The sequence below is a fragment of the Salvia hispanica genome, chromosome 5 (genome assembly GCF_023119035.1).
Source record: "Salvia hispanica cultivar TCC Black 2014 chromosome 5, UniMelb_Shisp_WGS_1.0, whole genome shotgun sequence".
NCBI lineage: Eukaryota > Viridiplantae > Streptophyta > Magnoliopsida > Lamiales > Lamiaceae > Salvia > Salvia hispanica.
The window spans coordinates 617530-633525 of record NC_062969.1 but is presented as its reverse complement, the minus strand read 5'-3'; the positions used below and the strand labels follow the sequence as shown (position 1 = coordinate 633525).

Below are 15996 nucleotides of genomic sequence, written 5' to 3'. Positions count from 1 at the left end.
ACTATATTTGGGATAAATAAAATCAATTTCAATGCTACGAATTGAAATGAGTAAATAAAAAAATAAAAATTAACAATTTATTTAGTGCTAAAATCTCTTTGCATTTTACCCATTTTTAATTATTTTATAGAGATATATTTGACTTCAGTGACATATATAATAATTAGGAAAAATACCTAGTAACTTTTTTGAGAAATTAAATATTTTAGTAAATTATTAACAAATGAATCGAATTTCCTTTATATTGAAAATTATGGGAAGTCACATTGTGGCTCAATGCGCATCACATTATGGCCCATAATAAATACTATGGTTTATTTAGTTTTCCCATAAAATTGAATGCTATGGGGACAAGATAACAACTACTACCAGAGAGTTAGCTAAATCGAATAATAATATATAATAAAATGCTAAATAATTCAAATTCATCGACACAAAAAAATTACATATAGGAAGCAAATTTTCAATTTTATTATAAACATACTCCATATATATTAATTCTATCATCAAACTTGATCATAAATATTTACCTCTCCTCGGAAGTCAACCTTAGGAGGTGGCATTGACCAAAACAATACTTCCATAAAATTACTCAGAAATCCTTTATCATATGGATTTTGGGACGACGCATAATACTGATGAAAATTCTCATACGCTGTCTGTATAAAAAAAAATTAGAAATTAAAAACATGTGATTTATAAGAATTTCAAAAATTAAAACTTGATTTTAATGAGTTGTTAGTACTATTAGTTACTTGATTTGATGCAACAAGGTACAAATTGTAGCTGGTAAGGAGACCAAGTAACAAAGTAGCGGCAAACGTGAATGACGCCAACGCCAAAGTCTCGGGGCAATTTCTCAATAAGTCGATCAAAACGACGTTGTTTTGAGACATTCTGTGTCGGATGGTTTGGAAGGAGAATGCAAATATGTATGCAAAGAGAGCTAATGCGACGAAGAGAAAGATGACGTAGAGTCTGTAGTTTCTCTACAAAATCAAATTAAAGCCATCAATCAGTATATCTTACTCAAATTTCGAAGAAATTATATAGTCCACATAGGTGTTGTTAGATCAATTCAAGTCTAATATAATGTAATCTGTATATAATTTCAAGAAAATAAAATATCAAGATTAGAATAAAATGATTTTAATTGATTTACTTACCAAACCAATACATTGGCCTATCCAAGGGCAATGGTGATCAAATTTCTCAACACAATTGTCACAAACATCACAATGCCGACTTCGTGGTGGTCCATATATATTGCAAATCCCACAATACTTAACTCTCGCTTCATCTCCTAATTTGGTCGCGCTTTCGACTAGCGTCTGATCGCTCCGGGAAAGAATCCCCGGATCGGTCGCACTAACCATTCCCAAATTGACAATAGCCTACACAAACACTTTCTTTAGAAAAAGCAATTCGATTTTATGAATATGTCGAATTAATTTGACCTCACATAATTTATTTTATAAAAAAGTGCAAAAAAATTATACTTACAATAAAGGTCAAGATTAAAGAGCCTATAATCTTAGGAGAATAGGCGAATGAAACGACGTCGTTTGCAGCATAAGCAGCGAAACTCCAACTCGACATAGCAATCGCCATTGTCGTAAGCACCAGTCCTCTCGGATCCGGGCCACAGACGAGGCGGCCGCCACAGAAAAACACCTGCATTGAGCATAAGTTAACAAACACAATTTAATCTTTAAAACTAAAAATATGACATTTTTTTATAAAAAAAATTAGGGATATTCAGTGTGCATTATTGAGTTGTACGTTGTTTCCGGGCCAAACATGGTACAATCTTGTGGTCCGATCGCCGTGGAAGGACTTGGGCAACCGACGGCTGAGAATCCTTTTTGCAGAAGCTAGTTTTTGTCGTAAACCGATGAGATTTGGTTTCGTTTCTGCGATTTCGACCGATGCTTCTGCTTTGGCGGGGGATTCGAATAAGGTTATCTCCGGCTGATCATCAAAGTGTGCTGTCTCCGGCAATGTGTTTGAAACGGTGTCGTTTGGTTCCTTTTTAGCGGTTGAGGCCATTTTTTTTTGTTGATGTTTTGGTGTTGAGAGTTCAAAATGCAGATGAAGGCGCCATGAAATTGATGGAAGTTTTTCAACTGACTTTCAGTTATGGATTTGAAATGTTATGAATTAATAAGGATCATTTGATTTAATTTTATTGGGTGGTGCAAACTATAAATATTATACAAAACCGTTAAAAATGTCAACAGATGATAAAATAACATCAACAAAAAATGTCAACACAATTTCAACTCAATCAACCATTGACATTGTATTGACATTTTTTGTTGCTATTATTTTGTCATCTGTTAGACATTTTCTAACTGTCCAGGTCATAGTTTGGAGTTTGTACAATATATAAAGTTTGCATTTGATCATATTCTAATTTTATTTGAGTTTATTTTTAACAGATTATAGATGATACGTCTAAGACCATCTCCAATCATTTACACCAAACTCAAACCCATTTTTGAGTATATGTCACACCAAAAAATAAATTTACTCCAACCATTTACACCAAATTTAAGATTTACACCATTTTTTGGATTTTGTCTCACAAAATTTTTGCAGTAACACCAAATATGGTGTTGTTTTAAAAAAAACACTAAAAATGGGTTTGAGTTTGGCGTATGGTTGGAGAAGATTTCTACACCAAAACTCATTTTTAGTGTATGGTTGAAGATGGCCTAAGAAGCATCGAATGAACCTTCACACTGATTCGAACAAAGCCAGTCCATAAGAGTGCGCAAATATTAATAAGACATTGTCTTCACGACACATTCTTATCCAATTTCACCATTGAAGATTCAACAAGCTGAAAAAAAAATGTTGAGAGTTTAAAGAGGATCTATCACACTGATCCAATCATAGTAAAGCGTAGAAATCTAAGCCTGATTATAAAAAAAAAAGGCTCAATCACTTTTACTAAAACACGTGATGCACATTATGTTTATTTGGGGAAGAGGGAGTATACATTTTTTTTATTTGGTACCTACGATTTTAAACTAGCTATGATCCAATCATGTGGTTTGATTGAATCTTAATTAGATCTACAGGATTTAGTGCTGTCCAAATTTATTTGGTGCCTTTTTTATTTGGTCCAATTGATTGAATCGTAATTAGGTCTATAGGATCTAGGGCAAGCCCATTTTTATTTAGTGGCTTTTTCCTAAGTGGTCCAATCCATTACACAATACTACTACTATGATTAAACCATATATTTTCCAAAGTTGTTAATTCTTATCATATTCTAATTAAACCAAACTACTTTATTGCTAATTTAGATTTGTATTTTATTAAAAATATTATTTTCATAAATGCAATCCTGAACATTAAGTATACTCCTTTTCATTAAGCCAATTAGCCAAGTGGCAAGCAATTGACTCAACTCCAAAATAGGGATGGCGAAATGGGTTACCACGGGTACCCATACCCGATTTTAGCCTAATTTGTTACTCCAATACCCGCCCCACAACATATAGGAATTACCCGATACCCGTGTCGGGTATCCCGTATCCAACATTGCGAGTACCCGTACCCGATCCGAAGCCCGGATGCTGAGTATGACCCTTCAATTGTGCAAAAAGTTCTTCAAACCAAAGGTTGAGTTCATGAAGCCAATTAATATTTATGCTTTGAATTTTTTTAATAGTAATGAATATTTAGATTGTTGGCGCACTATTATCAAAATATGATCAGAATATGTATGCACATCGTATTTGTATATTTTAATACATAATTTGCACATTTCCAAATTTCAAATTCAAAATTAAATGCAAACCAAAATTTATTGTATCAATTTTGATTGTAACCTTTGAATAGATTAAGAATAAAAGTGAGGGGACACTCTATAGCTTAGTTCTGGTGAGTTTTCAAAATTTATATGCGTTGGAATATAAAAATATTTCTAAAAAAACGATAGAACTTTTAGATTTTATAAAGTATTAAAAGATTGTATATAGCTAATACTAATAATATCGGGTATTATCGGGATTAACGAGTATACCCGCACGGGTAGCAGGTATACCCGTACCCGCAAAACTCTAAAACACACTACCCGATCCCGCTCCGTTTCCCATTATCGTCGGGTAGCGGGTACCCAATACCTGGCGGGTATCGGGTCGAAATGGGAATAACCCATTACCCGCTACCCATTTTGCCACCCCTACTCCAAAGTCCAAAATACTCTCTATGTGCCAAATTACAATTTTAATAACTTTTTGGCTAATTTCTTAATTTAAAGGAATTAGATGGAGTGATCTGTAATAAACAGTGCCCACCGAATTGGATTCGATTAATGATGAATTTGAACACACTGATTCAACAGTTCACACTCTCTCATCACGTAGTGGAGTTGGATTGATTTCGACGCGCATGTAGCTTTGCTGAATCACATCTAGAGAGATAGATATACAGCGAGGAGGAGGAGGAGGAGGAGGAAAAGGAGAAAAAATGGCGGTGAGAACTGGGGTTGTGAAGGCAGTTATCGGGTTAATGGCGATTTGCTTGGCAGCATATATAGTGGGGCCGCCTCTGTATTGGCACTTGATGGAGGGATTGGCGTCTGCTTCAGCTACTTGCCCTTCTTGTAACTGCGATTGTGATGCTTTGCCCCTTCTCTCAATTCCTCAAGGTATGTTGATTTTTGTGCTAGATCTATCGCGATCTCTGTGTTTGAAGTGGAAATTGTGAATTGGAGTTATGTAGGGTCTGATTTCTTAGGATTGGAGCTCGAATTTGGGTGGATTGATGTGTGATTGTTTGATTGCTGCTCGAGCTTTTTTGGTTTAGGTTTGTTGAAATTGGTTGGATTTTTAGGGTTTAGGTGATTGTGTGTTGGTGTGAGTTTGATAAAGATGAGGACTTGGCTCTGTTAGATAGCTTGTTTCAGCTATGGAGTGTTGGATTTTGCCCATTAGTGGGGAAAATCTTGATCTGGGATTGAGCCATTTTGTGGGAGTTGTAATTGAGATCATCGTGTGATTTTGATAACTTGATGTTCATGTGTGTGGAGTGGAGACGGCTTCTGTTTGCTACGATGTGAGCTGGAAGGTTCGGTTGGATGATCGGATCCTTAAAAGACTGTGGCTTCTGTCACCTGACTATGTAGTTGACAGGATGTTGAAATCTAGGGCTGTTGTCGTACTGATAGACCATCGTTTCGTGGCTTAATCGCTTAGATACTATGGTGCTGATTCAGGGTTATAATGGGTAGTGTAGTATGGGAGGATTGTACATTTAGGAGATGGCTGAGTTCTTAATTGAATTCCAGTCAGACACTCGAGAAGATTAGATACGATAGGTGTCATAAATATTTATATTAGAGCAATGTAGCTCTCAGTAAGATGATAGCCACTGAAGTGATCTGGGATTTAGCCATTTTGTGGGTGTTGTAACTAAAATCATTGTCTGATTTGATGACTTGATGTTCATTTGGTGTTGAGCCGGCCTCTGTTGTCTACGATATGAGCTTGGAGCATATGTTGGATGATTGGATCCTTGAAAGACTATTGCTGCTGTCACCTGAATATGTAATTGATAGGATGTATGAATCTAGGCCTATTGTCGTGCTGATAGACCATTGTCGTGTAAGAATCTTGGGCTGCAGTTTCTGTTGGATTATTTAGTGGCTTAATCATGCTGATCCACGTCTATAATGGGTAGTGAGGACTGTACGTTTAGGAGATGACTGCGTTCTTGATTGAACACCAGTCGGCACATCAGAACACTGAAAAATACAACAGGTGTTAGAAATGCTGATAATAGAGCAGTGCGGCTCTTAGTAAAATGATAAGTTGCTGATATTTTTATTCGTACTTGAGTATGTTGCAACTTGCAAGGCTCGTATGTGTGCTATGTCATTTTGTAATATGGCATACATAGTGATTTGTGTCACTTTCTTTACTTGAATCTGTTGTTATAATATGCTTGTTTGGATTTTGTGTTTTTTCTGCTCAAAAATAACATTTGCTCATTACTTTGGCTCTTGCAGGACTTCATAATGCTTCCTTTGCAGGTAACCACTGTATTCTTTGTTTTAATTGCCTTACAATAACATGTTTACTGTTCCTTTGGTTCCGGTATCTTGATGTTCTCATTGGTTGGATTCATAAAGAATCAAGATATGAACGTCACAGAATAATATCCTCATCTTTCTCGATCCGTCCTTACACAACTTTCTCTTGTGTTTTCAACCTTTTACCCTTAGCTCAGTGTATTCACATAGTGCTATTTTTGGACCTGAATTTTTATGTGGAAGCAGCTGAAAACATTAAATAACGCGTATTTTCAGCAGCTACCTACTTGTTTTTACTGTCTCTATAGAGTATGTCTATAGATCATCTTTACATCACATTAATTACATTTGGAATTATGATGCCGGTACTCATTGATTTATGTTCTACACTTTGAGGTGGTACCCGACTTCCTATTAATTAGTATTCAGTTTTTGAGATCATTAATTTCTGTTTTACATTGACCATTCTTTTGTACTTGGAAGAATATTTTTGCATTTATTGATGTCACATTATTAATGGAAAACTGATAGCAACCTAATTTAGATTTGAACTGCTAACTATCTTAAGTGTCCATCTTTTATATTCCTTCTGTGTAATTTAAATAGTTTTCGAGCACGTATGATTGATGCTCTCAAACTATGCTGCCTTTACTTTCCCTTCACGTCTCGCAGATTGCGCGAAGCACGATCCAGATGTGAGTGAGGACACACAGAAGAATTTTGCAGAGCTACTATCGGAGGAGTTAAAGCTGCGAGAAACAGAAGCTCTGGAGAATCAGCAGCGTGCTGACATGGCACTGCTTGAAGCGAAGAAGATGACGTCCCAGTACCAGAAAGAGGCCGACAAGTGCAACTCTGGAATGGAGACGTGCGAGGAGGCAAGGGAAAAGGCTGAAGCAGCTTTATTAGCGCAGAAACGGGTGACAGCAATGTGGGAGCAAAGGGCACGCCAAAAAGGTTGGAAGGAAGGAAACGGCAGGGCTCAGTCCTAGCTTATTATCACACGCAGTCTATAAGAAATACCCAAAATTGTCATATATAGTTTCATCCAGTCGGTTAAACGAGCATGATGCTCTGCTTGAAGGGCATCACAAGCTCCGTATACCTGGTGTTTTTTGCTGAAAGCAAGCATCAGCTCTTTCAAGTCTGAAAAATATAATATCTTCTTCATGTAGAGGTAACATTGTCACCATTATTGTTGTTACTATTATTGATTGATCTTAGAAATCCAAGAAATGTTTCAGAGCTTAGTTATTGTGTACTGTTATTGAGAATATTAATCATTGTGTTATTTTAAGGTTTAGAAGTTCAATTTTTGTGTTATATTCATGATTTGAACAGGTAAACATATTATTTTGCCATGTCTCTTTCATACATTGACAGAAGTCGACGTATATAGACGTCGTACTGTGTGACGATACATCATCGTATACAGCGTAGCCGCTGTCACTTTGCCTTTTTGAGAGCAGTGACAGAACCAGAAGAAATGGAGATCTCATCATATCTCTGAAACAGGTAAGCAAGAAACACAGCAGCAGTTTGAGGCACGGCGTCCTTGGCCGCGCACTGCTTGTTGGAGGCCGATGGGCCCGGAGTTCCCATCTGCGGCCCGTTCGACCAGAACAGGTATTCAAGTAACTCGTCTCCGCCTCTTTTCTTTGAGAATCTGTTGTACACAAATTCCTCTGGATTCTCAAATATTTTAGGATCCCTCATCACTAATGGCTGGAAGCCACACAGCAGCTCGCCCTTCTTGATCTCGTACACCGTGGTGTGCGAGCTGAGGTCGAAGTTCTTTCGAGCTCGGCCGAACTGCTGTGGGACAGGTGGATTCAAACGCAGTGTCTCGTACACGAACGAATTCACCAGGTCCATCTCCTTCACCGTCTCGAAGCTAAGGACGTCGTTCGAGAGCTTCTCCCGCACCTCCTTCCTCAGCTCCGCCTGCACGCTCGGCTTCTGCTCGCTGAGGCTGCTGAGGAGCGAGAGGAAGAAGAGGGAGAACCCTCCGAACGCGTTGAACCCGAGCATGAAGACGAGGTTGTGGATGGCTTCCTCCTTGGTGAGCTTGAACTCGGTCTGCGCCCTCGCCAGCGTTTCCCCAGCCCCGTTCTCGACGAAACTCGCGAGCTTTTGGTAGTCGGATTTGACGAGCCAGAAAGGGTAGGAGAACGAGTGGAGGAAGATCTCCTCGAGGGGTTGCACGACGTTGATGCTTATCGTGGGGAGGAGTTGCACGGCGAGCCATTTGTCGACCATTATGTGGCCGGATTTCTTGATCTCCGGGAAGGCGGACGTGTCGGCGCCGAGGAGGGTGAGGCTGAGGAAGGAGAATAGGAATTCTTGGAGAGGGAAGATGTAGCTGGCGGAGCCTCCGTCTCCGGCGGCGGCGAGCTGGGATTCAAGGGAATCCCACATCGCGTCGAGGGAGGTGGTCATGGACGAAACCCATGTGCTCGAGCTTCGTCTTAAGATGTCTTTGGCAAAATCTTTGATCTGCAATTAATTTAATCATTCGTTAATGGTACTAAGACGAGGAAAATGAAAAGGAAGGATAGTGATAAAATGTAAATTTATATATTATACATACTCAAAACTCCTCAACAACGTTTTAATACAATACCACAGTGTAAAATTTCAAGATTTTAATATCAATACAGACACAATATCAACACAGCATCAATCATTGACTACCGTTGAAATTCTGTTGACAGTTTTCTGTTGATGGTTTTTTGTGATCGGTTGACATTTTTCAATGGTCTATATCATAATTTTGAGTTTGTACAATATTTAGAGATTTCATATAATCACATTCTTGAAAAGGAATATGCTAGTTCAGAACTACGATCGAGTTTTATTAATTGTGATATCAATTGTTTAAATTTACAAGTAATGCAACAAACTAATAATTCATGCTTCCTTACCTAAGAAATAGTAGTAAATCCGAAATAAATTTCGTGGTTATGACAGCATGGGTATTGGGTAAGATAACAAGATAAGATAATTCAGATTACAGCAAAAATAGTAAACTATTAAGTATGGACCACAATGAGCTAGATGCACATGTACAAATCAGTCGTATGATTTGCATCCATTAAGTGGAAATGATTAATACAAATTATGTAAAGTCTTAGACCATCTTCAACCATACACCAAAAATGAATTTCGGTGTAGAAATCTTCTTAAATCATACACCAAACTGAAACTCATTTTTGGTGTTTTTTTTAACAACATCATATTTGGTGTTACTGTAAAATTTCTGTGAGAAAAAATCTCAAAATTTATGTAAATCTTAAATTTGGTGTAAATGATTTGAGTAAAATTGTTTTTTGGTGTCACATATACTGAAAAATGGGTTTTAATTTGGTGTAAATGATTGGAGATGACCTTAACTCATAAAATACTCAAATTATCAACAAAATTATCGAACATGCTATCTATTACTACTACTAAGAATTTAATCTGGATATAAATTCGCAAGGTAAAACAAGTTTAATAGTATTTTGTACATATTACATAAATAAAGTAATCAGAGAAATATTTAAATTTCCATGTTAAATTATTGAATTATCGGTCGGTAATGAATTCCAAAAAATAAAGGATGTACAACAGATATGAAATGATATGTGTTATAAATAAAGGAAACATGAATAGTTGTATTTTTATTAATCATAATTAAGTGGTGTTCGTCTTTTTCAGTGAAAAGACTCCTAGGGTTTAGATCAACATATTCTGGACCACATTACCCACTCTGGTTAAATTAAACAAGTCAAACTATTTAAATATTAAATGCATGTTTCAAATCTGATCTCTTCAATATAATTGTTATTTTAATTTGATACGTATACATAATTTAAAATAACAAACTAAGTAGGAGTATAATTCAATTAGCACTATACTTTTTGCTACATGATGCTGATTAATCTGGTTATTCGCTGATAAATAATTACAAACAAATTCAAATTTCATGATTTTTTCTAGTATGATTTAACTAAACTTTATAACTTTTTTGATAATTAAATAATTTAACACTTAAATTACTACAATCTCTTTTATCTCCATATAAATAATTGGATCGCACTTCAATGTATTTAATCAAACAGGTAACAGATGTGCAAAAATCTAAGATTCTCACTTCTTTCATCAAAATAAATTTTTATATTTGTTTTTAAATTAAACAATTTCAATGGTGAGAGATGAACGTACTTACTTGCCCATGCTTGGTTTCTGCGGTATCCAGATAAGCGCAAACCCTGATTCCGCCGGTGTAATTGACGCTCGGCATGAAATCGCCGACGAGGACGTTCGATTTGTCGACGAGATCCGCGTCGAAGAGGTGGCTGAACGACCTCACGTCGAGCAGCGCCACCACGTTCGGATTCACGCCGCCGAAGAACGGGAACGCCGGCGGCACGTTCGTGCGGAACACCGTGCTCTCGTACTTCTCGATCCTCTTCGCGAAGAAATTCTGCGGTCCTTGCAGCCAGAAATACTGCAGCCGGTCCGCCAGCGGCCCGATCACCGGCCACCCGTAGCTGCCGGGGATCACCGCCCGCTGAGACGCGGCTGACGGCGACAGCGGCGCCACTGAGAGCGATGCATTCAGCATTTCTGCGCGAGAGAGAGAGATCGGCCGAATTTGGGGGAAAATTGAGGGTTTTCAGAATGCGGAATTTGATTTTGGAGTGAAATTGAATTTCAATTTTGGTTATGCTTTATAAGTGTTTAAGCTGCATTATTGAGGACGATGTACTCGATTTTTACTTTCTATTTTTGTTTAAAACACATTATTTAATATTAATATACTCCATTTATGTTTTTACTATATGATGAGTAAATAAAATATTGAGATAAATAATAAAATAAAATTAATGAAATATCTTTTGATGTTGATCGAAATTATTCTAATGTAGAAAATATACTGTCTATAAGCTTGGTTCACGTGACATATCTTTTATTTTTCCTTTTTTGGTTATGTCTCAATTATTATTGTACTTCGCAAATAAAATTTGCTTTTTTCTTACCAATGATAAAAATGGCCAAAATGAACGAATTAGTGACCATATTAGTTAGTTTCGTAAACTAAGAAGATATGCTATTACTCCAATAATAAACCTAATATATTAGTCTAGTTGCTTGTTTGGGCAGATTAACATTAGTAAGACAATACTAAAATAATATAATATGCGTAATCATGCTTAAGTAAATAAACATTTGAAAACAACAAATTATATAATTTGCAATCATAGTTCAGCAGTTGCTTTCTTAGACAGATCAGTTTATTTCCCGAATCTCGTGATATTGCTAACTCTATCCAAGTTGACTAATTGGATATCTAATTTTGGTTGAACTTAATAATACAAAAATTGGATGATATAGTTCAATATTAAAATAATAATTAATACTATTTGAAGTCCACAAATTGTTAAATGCTTGTAATATCATCATGATTAGAGAGTTGCATCTAGAAAAAAAAAAAAATCCCAAAAATTGTCATGAAAATAAGTTAATTTGACGACAGGCCAATAATTGTGGGTGAGTGAGGACAGATATAGGGAAACATGATAAATATTTGTATAGTATTGAATAATGATGCTTGGTTGTCACATTTTGCAGGTTTGGGTACTTGAGCTACAGTATGTATCTTGTCAATATTTGACGTATGCATTAAAATTAAATATAGGCTTATGCATTTTACTTCGTCCATAATATTAATTTCTATAAGCCATTTCGAAAAGTCAACAAAATTAAATTATTTATGGGTACATTTATACTCACTACTTATACTTTTAAAACAATTGTCGGTCAATATGACGTTACAAGTTTTTTTTTTTTATTTCTTATGTAGTAGGAGTACAAGTAGTAATTATTTTATTTTATTATATTAAAACAATATTATAAATAAAAATTAATTATTTTACTATGTATGTGCGTTTGCATGCACGTGTGGGTTAAGTGGGAAGACACAAACAAGTTAGGGTGTTAAAAGATTGTGTTATCTATATTCAAAATATACCCCCACCAAAGAAATGTGATAAAGGGAAAATGTAGATGGGAAATTTGATGGAGAAGGATTCTCTTAAACTAGGAAGATGAGCTCTTTGGGGAACTTACCCATGAAATAAAAGAGTATGGGTCTTTGACAAATTAAATATTCTAACTTTGTGTTGAAAGTTGCAGTTTGGACACTAGAGAAATGATCTGTTGAGCTACTCAAATTTACCATTTTGAGAATTGAAAATCATCCATGTATGTTTTGCAAGGTGGAAGTGAAGACTTTGGAACACATTCACTTTAGTTATAGAGTTTCTAGAAGCTATTGGTATTACCATTGCGATCGATGGAATATCTCTATAGACTCTATGTGCTTATCTAAGGGGCCAAGAACATGTTTATCAGTAGTATATTGGGGCCTATCTCCGTGCTCTTATTTAAGAGCACGGATGGATGGGAATGCTCTAAATAAAAAATTCCTTGATTCGAAGAATCTTGTTCACAGCACGCCACCGGACGCGCCTCGACTGGCACACGCTAATCGCAGCCGTCCGTGCGGTACACGCGCCGCCTAAAAAATAAAAATTGTTTCAACTTTGTAGTATCCACCAACACCAAAGCAGCTACACAGATACTCCACTGCCGCCTTCACCTCCACCTCCGGTCAAAATCTATCACTCTCTCACTTCATTCAACTATGAATTTCTTATGTTTAATCGCAAGCGATTCTGCTAGAATTGATAGGATTTTATCTGTTAAGCTCGTTTTGTTTATGCGATAAGGTTTTGTAATTCAATCGTTAGTTAGGAAAGCGCAGATGCTCTGATTTGATTTCTGTTGCTCTGGCGTGTTGAATTAGTTTGAGTGAATTCGATTCTTCACTGGATTTTGTTTTATTTTGTCTAGTAAATCTGAGCTTCCTTCAATTGGAATTAGATCTTTTAGTGGTGATTTTATGGTATTGAATTGAACTGTGGTGATGATGATTTAAGTTGGTGGATTGGAATGTTAGCATGTAGCAAGAGGTGTTCTTTCCTGACTGTTGAAGATAACTTTGCACTTAGGAACTAGAATGAGATATTTTCTTTAGGAGTGGAAATGAATAGCATGAATCAGTCGAGATAGTCCAAATCGTGCGAGGGTATAAGGATTTTTGTGCTGTAATTGTGGGAGGGACGGCACGAGGTCTGCTTCCTTTGCAAAATGTATAATTAAAGGCCTTTATCCGTGTATTCCCTTCGTTGTGAGTGCACTGGTTTTGTAGAATTTATTGGCATTGTGCTGAAGAACGTGTGCAGAAGAATGTGAATTTAGATGTTTCGTCGTATAGGATTGGCTTGATGAAAGGATGTGCTATTTGCTGTGATATGTGTGTTTTTGTAGCAAATATGCATCCTGCTGTATTATGATCTTTATCTTCAGGTGAATGAAAATATTAGGGGAAGTACTGATGTTTCGATATTTTGTCATTTTCAGTTTTGGGACAGTTGAGAAGATGATTGGAGCAAGTCATCACTGCCAATCCCTTCATTGTTTAGCCTTTCTAGTGGCAGGGTTGTTGATATCGTTACCTACTGGGACAATAACTGCGAAAGCTGAAGATTCTTCATCAATCATATCGAGATTTCAGGAATACCTCAGAATTAATACTGCCCAACCCAACCCCAGCTACTATGAAGCCGCTGATTTCATCAGCTCGCAAGCCAAGTCTCTGTCCTTGGATGTCCAAATCTTGGAGTTTGCAAAGGGGAAGCCGCTGTTGCTCCTCAAATGGGCTGGCACGAACCCTGCTCTCTCGTCCATCCTGCTCAATTCCCACACAGATGTGGTACCTGCAGAGCACCACAAATGGAATCACCCACCCTTTGACGCACACCTTGACCCCTCCACTGGCCACATCTATGCTCGGGGTTCCCAAGATATGAAGTGCGTGGGGATCCAATATTTGGAAGCCATCCGCAAGCTCCAGGCGTCAGGCTTCCGGCCACTGCGCACTGTGTACCTCACCTTTGTGCCCGATGAAGAAATTGGTGGGCATGACGGTGTTGAGAAGCTTGCGGATTCTGACACGTTCAAGAACATGAATGTAGGGATTGTGCTCGATGAGGGATTGGCATCTCCTACTGAGAGTTACCGGATTTTTTATGGGGAGAGGTCCCCCTGGTGGCTGGTGATTAAGGCTACAGGTGCACCTGGCCATGGGGCTAAACTCTACGATAACACCGCTATGGAGAATTTAATGAAGAGCATAGAGAGCATAAGGAGATTCAGAGCCTCTCAGTTTGATTTGATCAAGTCTGGACATTTTGCTGAAGGAGAGGTCACTTCTGTCAATATGGCCTTCTTGAAAGCTGGAACGCCGTCTCCTACTGTGAGTATCTTTTTTGTTGCAAAAGCTACTTGAGTTATTAGTGACATGTTTGATTCTATTTTCTTGATGAAGCTGCATATAATAGCTGGAAATAAGATCTTAGCCTTACTTCCAAATTTGACAAATATTACAAAATAAATAAACTGAAAAGATAAAAAAGCATTTTATGTTAGTATTCCATTATTCTCTGCTATTTGGTGCATAGGAAACAAGCTTAGAACTAAAGCAATAGTAAAGTTGCTGTCTTTAATGTTCTTTTCATGATGATAGGGCTTTGTCATGAATTTGCAACCATCTGAAGCTTCAGCCGGTTTTGATATCCGAGTCCCGCCCACTGCTGATGAAGCGGCCCTGGAGCGACGAATTCTAGAGGAATGGGCACCTGCTTCGCGTAATATGACGTTTGAGGTGGGAAAAAAACCTATATTTGCTGTTTCTTATTATCGGACATGACAAGATACAATCTTTTGTTGAGTTTCGGATGATTAGTCATCGTTCTAACGTATTCTGTAGCTGGGTCAGTTCAAGCAGAGGGCAACTATGCGCGACAAGTACGGGAAGCCACTGATCACCTCTTCCTACAGTTCAAACCCATGGTGGCGACTCTTGGAAAAGGCAGTCAAGGATGCCAACGGGAAACTTGCAAAGCCGGAAATCTTTCCTGCTGCAACGGATTCTCGCTACTTCAGGGAGCTTGGCTTGCCTGCGATTGGCTTCTCTCCCATGGCCAACACTCCCGTTCTCCTTCATGACCACAATGAGGTGACCTTTTTCGTTCTCATACGTTCTTTCCCTTCGAGTTTGCTTGATAAAACGTGTAACAAATTCGGTGTCTCTTCCTTTATCTTGTGCAGTTCTTGAACAAGGATGAATATCTGCGAGGAATCTCCATGTACGAATCGATCATCAAAGCATATGCGTCTTATGTTGAACCTACGAAGGATGAAGCCTCGAGAGACGAGCTGTAACGATGCATCCAGCCGATGATAGCGTTCCTCTCTCCCTCGACGTCGAGACGTCGTGAAGAACTCCCATCGGTTTCGAACAAAGGTAGGGTTTAATAAAATGAATCGACTTTCAGCCCTTTGGATATGAAACTCTTCATTGATGTGTTGGAAACAGATTTGATCAAACTCTTTTTATTTTTCGCAAAACTTTTAAAATAAATTTGTCTCATCTAAAGTAGGCTGGAACTATTCATTGATGTGTTACGAATAATTAATCTAAAAAATGAGAACCATCAAATATTTAAATCCCAACAAAATGGGTAGAAAATAAAATTCATGTTTGGAATAATTACTAGTTTATGAAATCATTAGGCGTGATAATTGGGCTCCACACGTTCAATTTTCATGTCTGACCCTTTACCTAATGTTCAAAACCCTAGACACGTAAGAGCCACAATTATTCAAAATTAGTTGAACTTTAACCAATAATAAGATGATGCATGACTCCCTGATAATACGTTTCCTCTTCAATCAACAAGTCGATATTCAAGTTTCTTATTCAACCAAAGTCGATATTGAAGTCATGTTGATTAAAATTTAAAGGGATATTATCAATATCACTAAACTTTCAAAACGTT

At 37.4% G+C, this 15996-nt stretch overlaps 4 protein-coding genes across 5 annotated transcripts; 2 read left to right on the top strand and 2 right to left on the bottom strand.

The window, feature by feature from the left end:
* Positions 1-483: 483 nt before the first annotated feature.
* LOC125186340 (probable protein S-acyltransferase 1) lies at positions 484-2050 on the bottom strand. The gene is made up of 5 exons (XM_048082690.1): positions 1783-2050; positions 1504-1674; positions 1167-1394; positions 756-989; positions 484-659 (listed from the first exon to the last, which is right to left on the bottom strand). Exons 1-5 carry the CDS (start codon positions 2047-2049, stop codon positions 507-509), a joined length of 1053 nt encoding a protein of 350 aa, XP_047938647.1. The 5' UTR covers position 2050; the 3' UTR covers positions 484-506.
* Positions 2051-4364: 2314 nt separating this feature from the next.
* Positions 4365-7296, top strand: LOC125188437. Its single transcript, XM_048085286.1, has 3 exons — positions 4365-4663; positions 6023-6046; positions 6719-7296. Exons 1-3 carry the CDS (start codon positions 4483-4485, stop codon positions 7036-7038), a joined length of 525 nt encoding a protein of 174 aa, XP_047941243.1. The 5' UTR covers positions 4365-4482; the 3' UTR covers positions 7039-7296.
* A 79-nt stretch (positions 7297-7375) lies between these two features.
* Positions 7376-10735, bottom strand: LOC125188436 (fatty acid hydroperoxide lyase, chloroplastic-like). Its single transcript, XM_048085285.1, has 2 exons — positions 10257-10735; positions 7376-8542 (listed from the first exon to the last, which is right to left on the bottom strand). Exons 1-2 carry the CDS (start codon positions 10653-10655, stop codon positions 7493-7495), a joined length of 1449 nt encoding a protein of 482 aa, XP_047941242.1. The 5' UTR covers positions 10656-10735; the 3' UTR covers positions 7376-7492.
* Positions 10736-12541: 1806 nt separating this feature from the next.
* On the top strand, positions 12542-15611 carry LOC125190531 (aminoacylase-1). Of its 2 annotated transcripts, none has more exons than XM_048087854.1 (5): positions 12542-12703; positions 13517-14411; positions 14682-14819; positions 14925-15173; positions 15266-15611. In XM_048087854.1, the coding sequence occupies exons 2-5, from the start codon at positions 13536-13538 to the stop codon at positions 15377-15379; spliced, it is 1377 nt and encodes a 458-aa protein (XP_047943811.1). In that variant the 5' UTR covers positions 12542-12703; positions 13517-13535; the 3' UTR covers positions 15380-15611. The 2 variants fall into 2 exon arrangements, with proteins under 2 accessions (XP_047943811.1, XP_047943812.1); XM_048087855.1 differs by having other exon boundaries at positions 12544-12703; positions 14934-15173.
* Positions 15612-15996: the final 385 nt, after the last annotated feature.

Coding starts and splice junctions, on each gene's coding strand:
- LOC125188436 (XM_048085285.1), bottom strand. CDS start 10,655: ATGCTGAATGCATCGCTCTCAGTGGCGCCGCTGTCGCCGTCAGCCGCG. Junction 8,543..10,256: donor CAGAAACCAAGCATGGGCAA/GTAAGTACGTTC, acceptor AATTAATTGCAG/ATCAAAGATTTTGCCAAAGA.
- LOC125186340 (XM_048082690.1), bottom strand. CDS start 2,049: ATGGCCTCAACCGCTAAAAAGGAACCAAACGACACCGTTTCAAACACA. Junction 1,395..1,503: donor CTTTAATCTTGACCTTTATT/GTAAGTATAATT, acceptor GTGTTTGTGTAG/GCTATTGTCAATTTGGGAAT. Junction 990..1,166: donor TAGGCCAATGTATTGGTTTG/GTAAGTAAATCA, acceptor TTGATTTTGTAG/AGAAACTACAGACTCTACGT.
- LOC125188437 (XM_048085286.1), top strand. CDS start 4,483: ATGGCGGTGAGAACTGGGGTTGTGAAGGCAGTTATCGGGTTAATGGCG. Junction 4,664..6,022: donor CCTTCTCTCAATTCCTCAAG/GTATGTTGATTT, acceptor TGGCTCTTGCAG/GACTTCATAATGCTTCCTTT. Junction 6,047..6,718: donor TCATAATGCTTCCTTTGCAG/GTAACCACTGTA, acceptor CACGTCTCGCAG/ATTGCGCGAAGCACGATCCA.
- LOC125190531 (XM_048087854.1), top strand. CDS start 13,536: ATGATTGGAGCAAGTCATCACTGCCAATCCCTTCATTGTTTAGCCTTT. Junction 14,820..14,924: donor CGCGTAATATGACGTTTGAG/GTGGGAAAAAAA, acceptor CGTATTCTGTAG/CTGGGTCAGTTCAAGCAGAG. Junction 15,174..15,265: donor TCCTTCATGACCACAATGAG/GTGACCTTTTTC, acceptor TATCTTGTGCAG/TTCTTGAACAAGGATGAATA.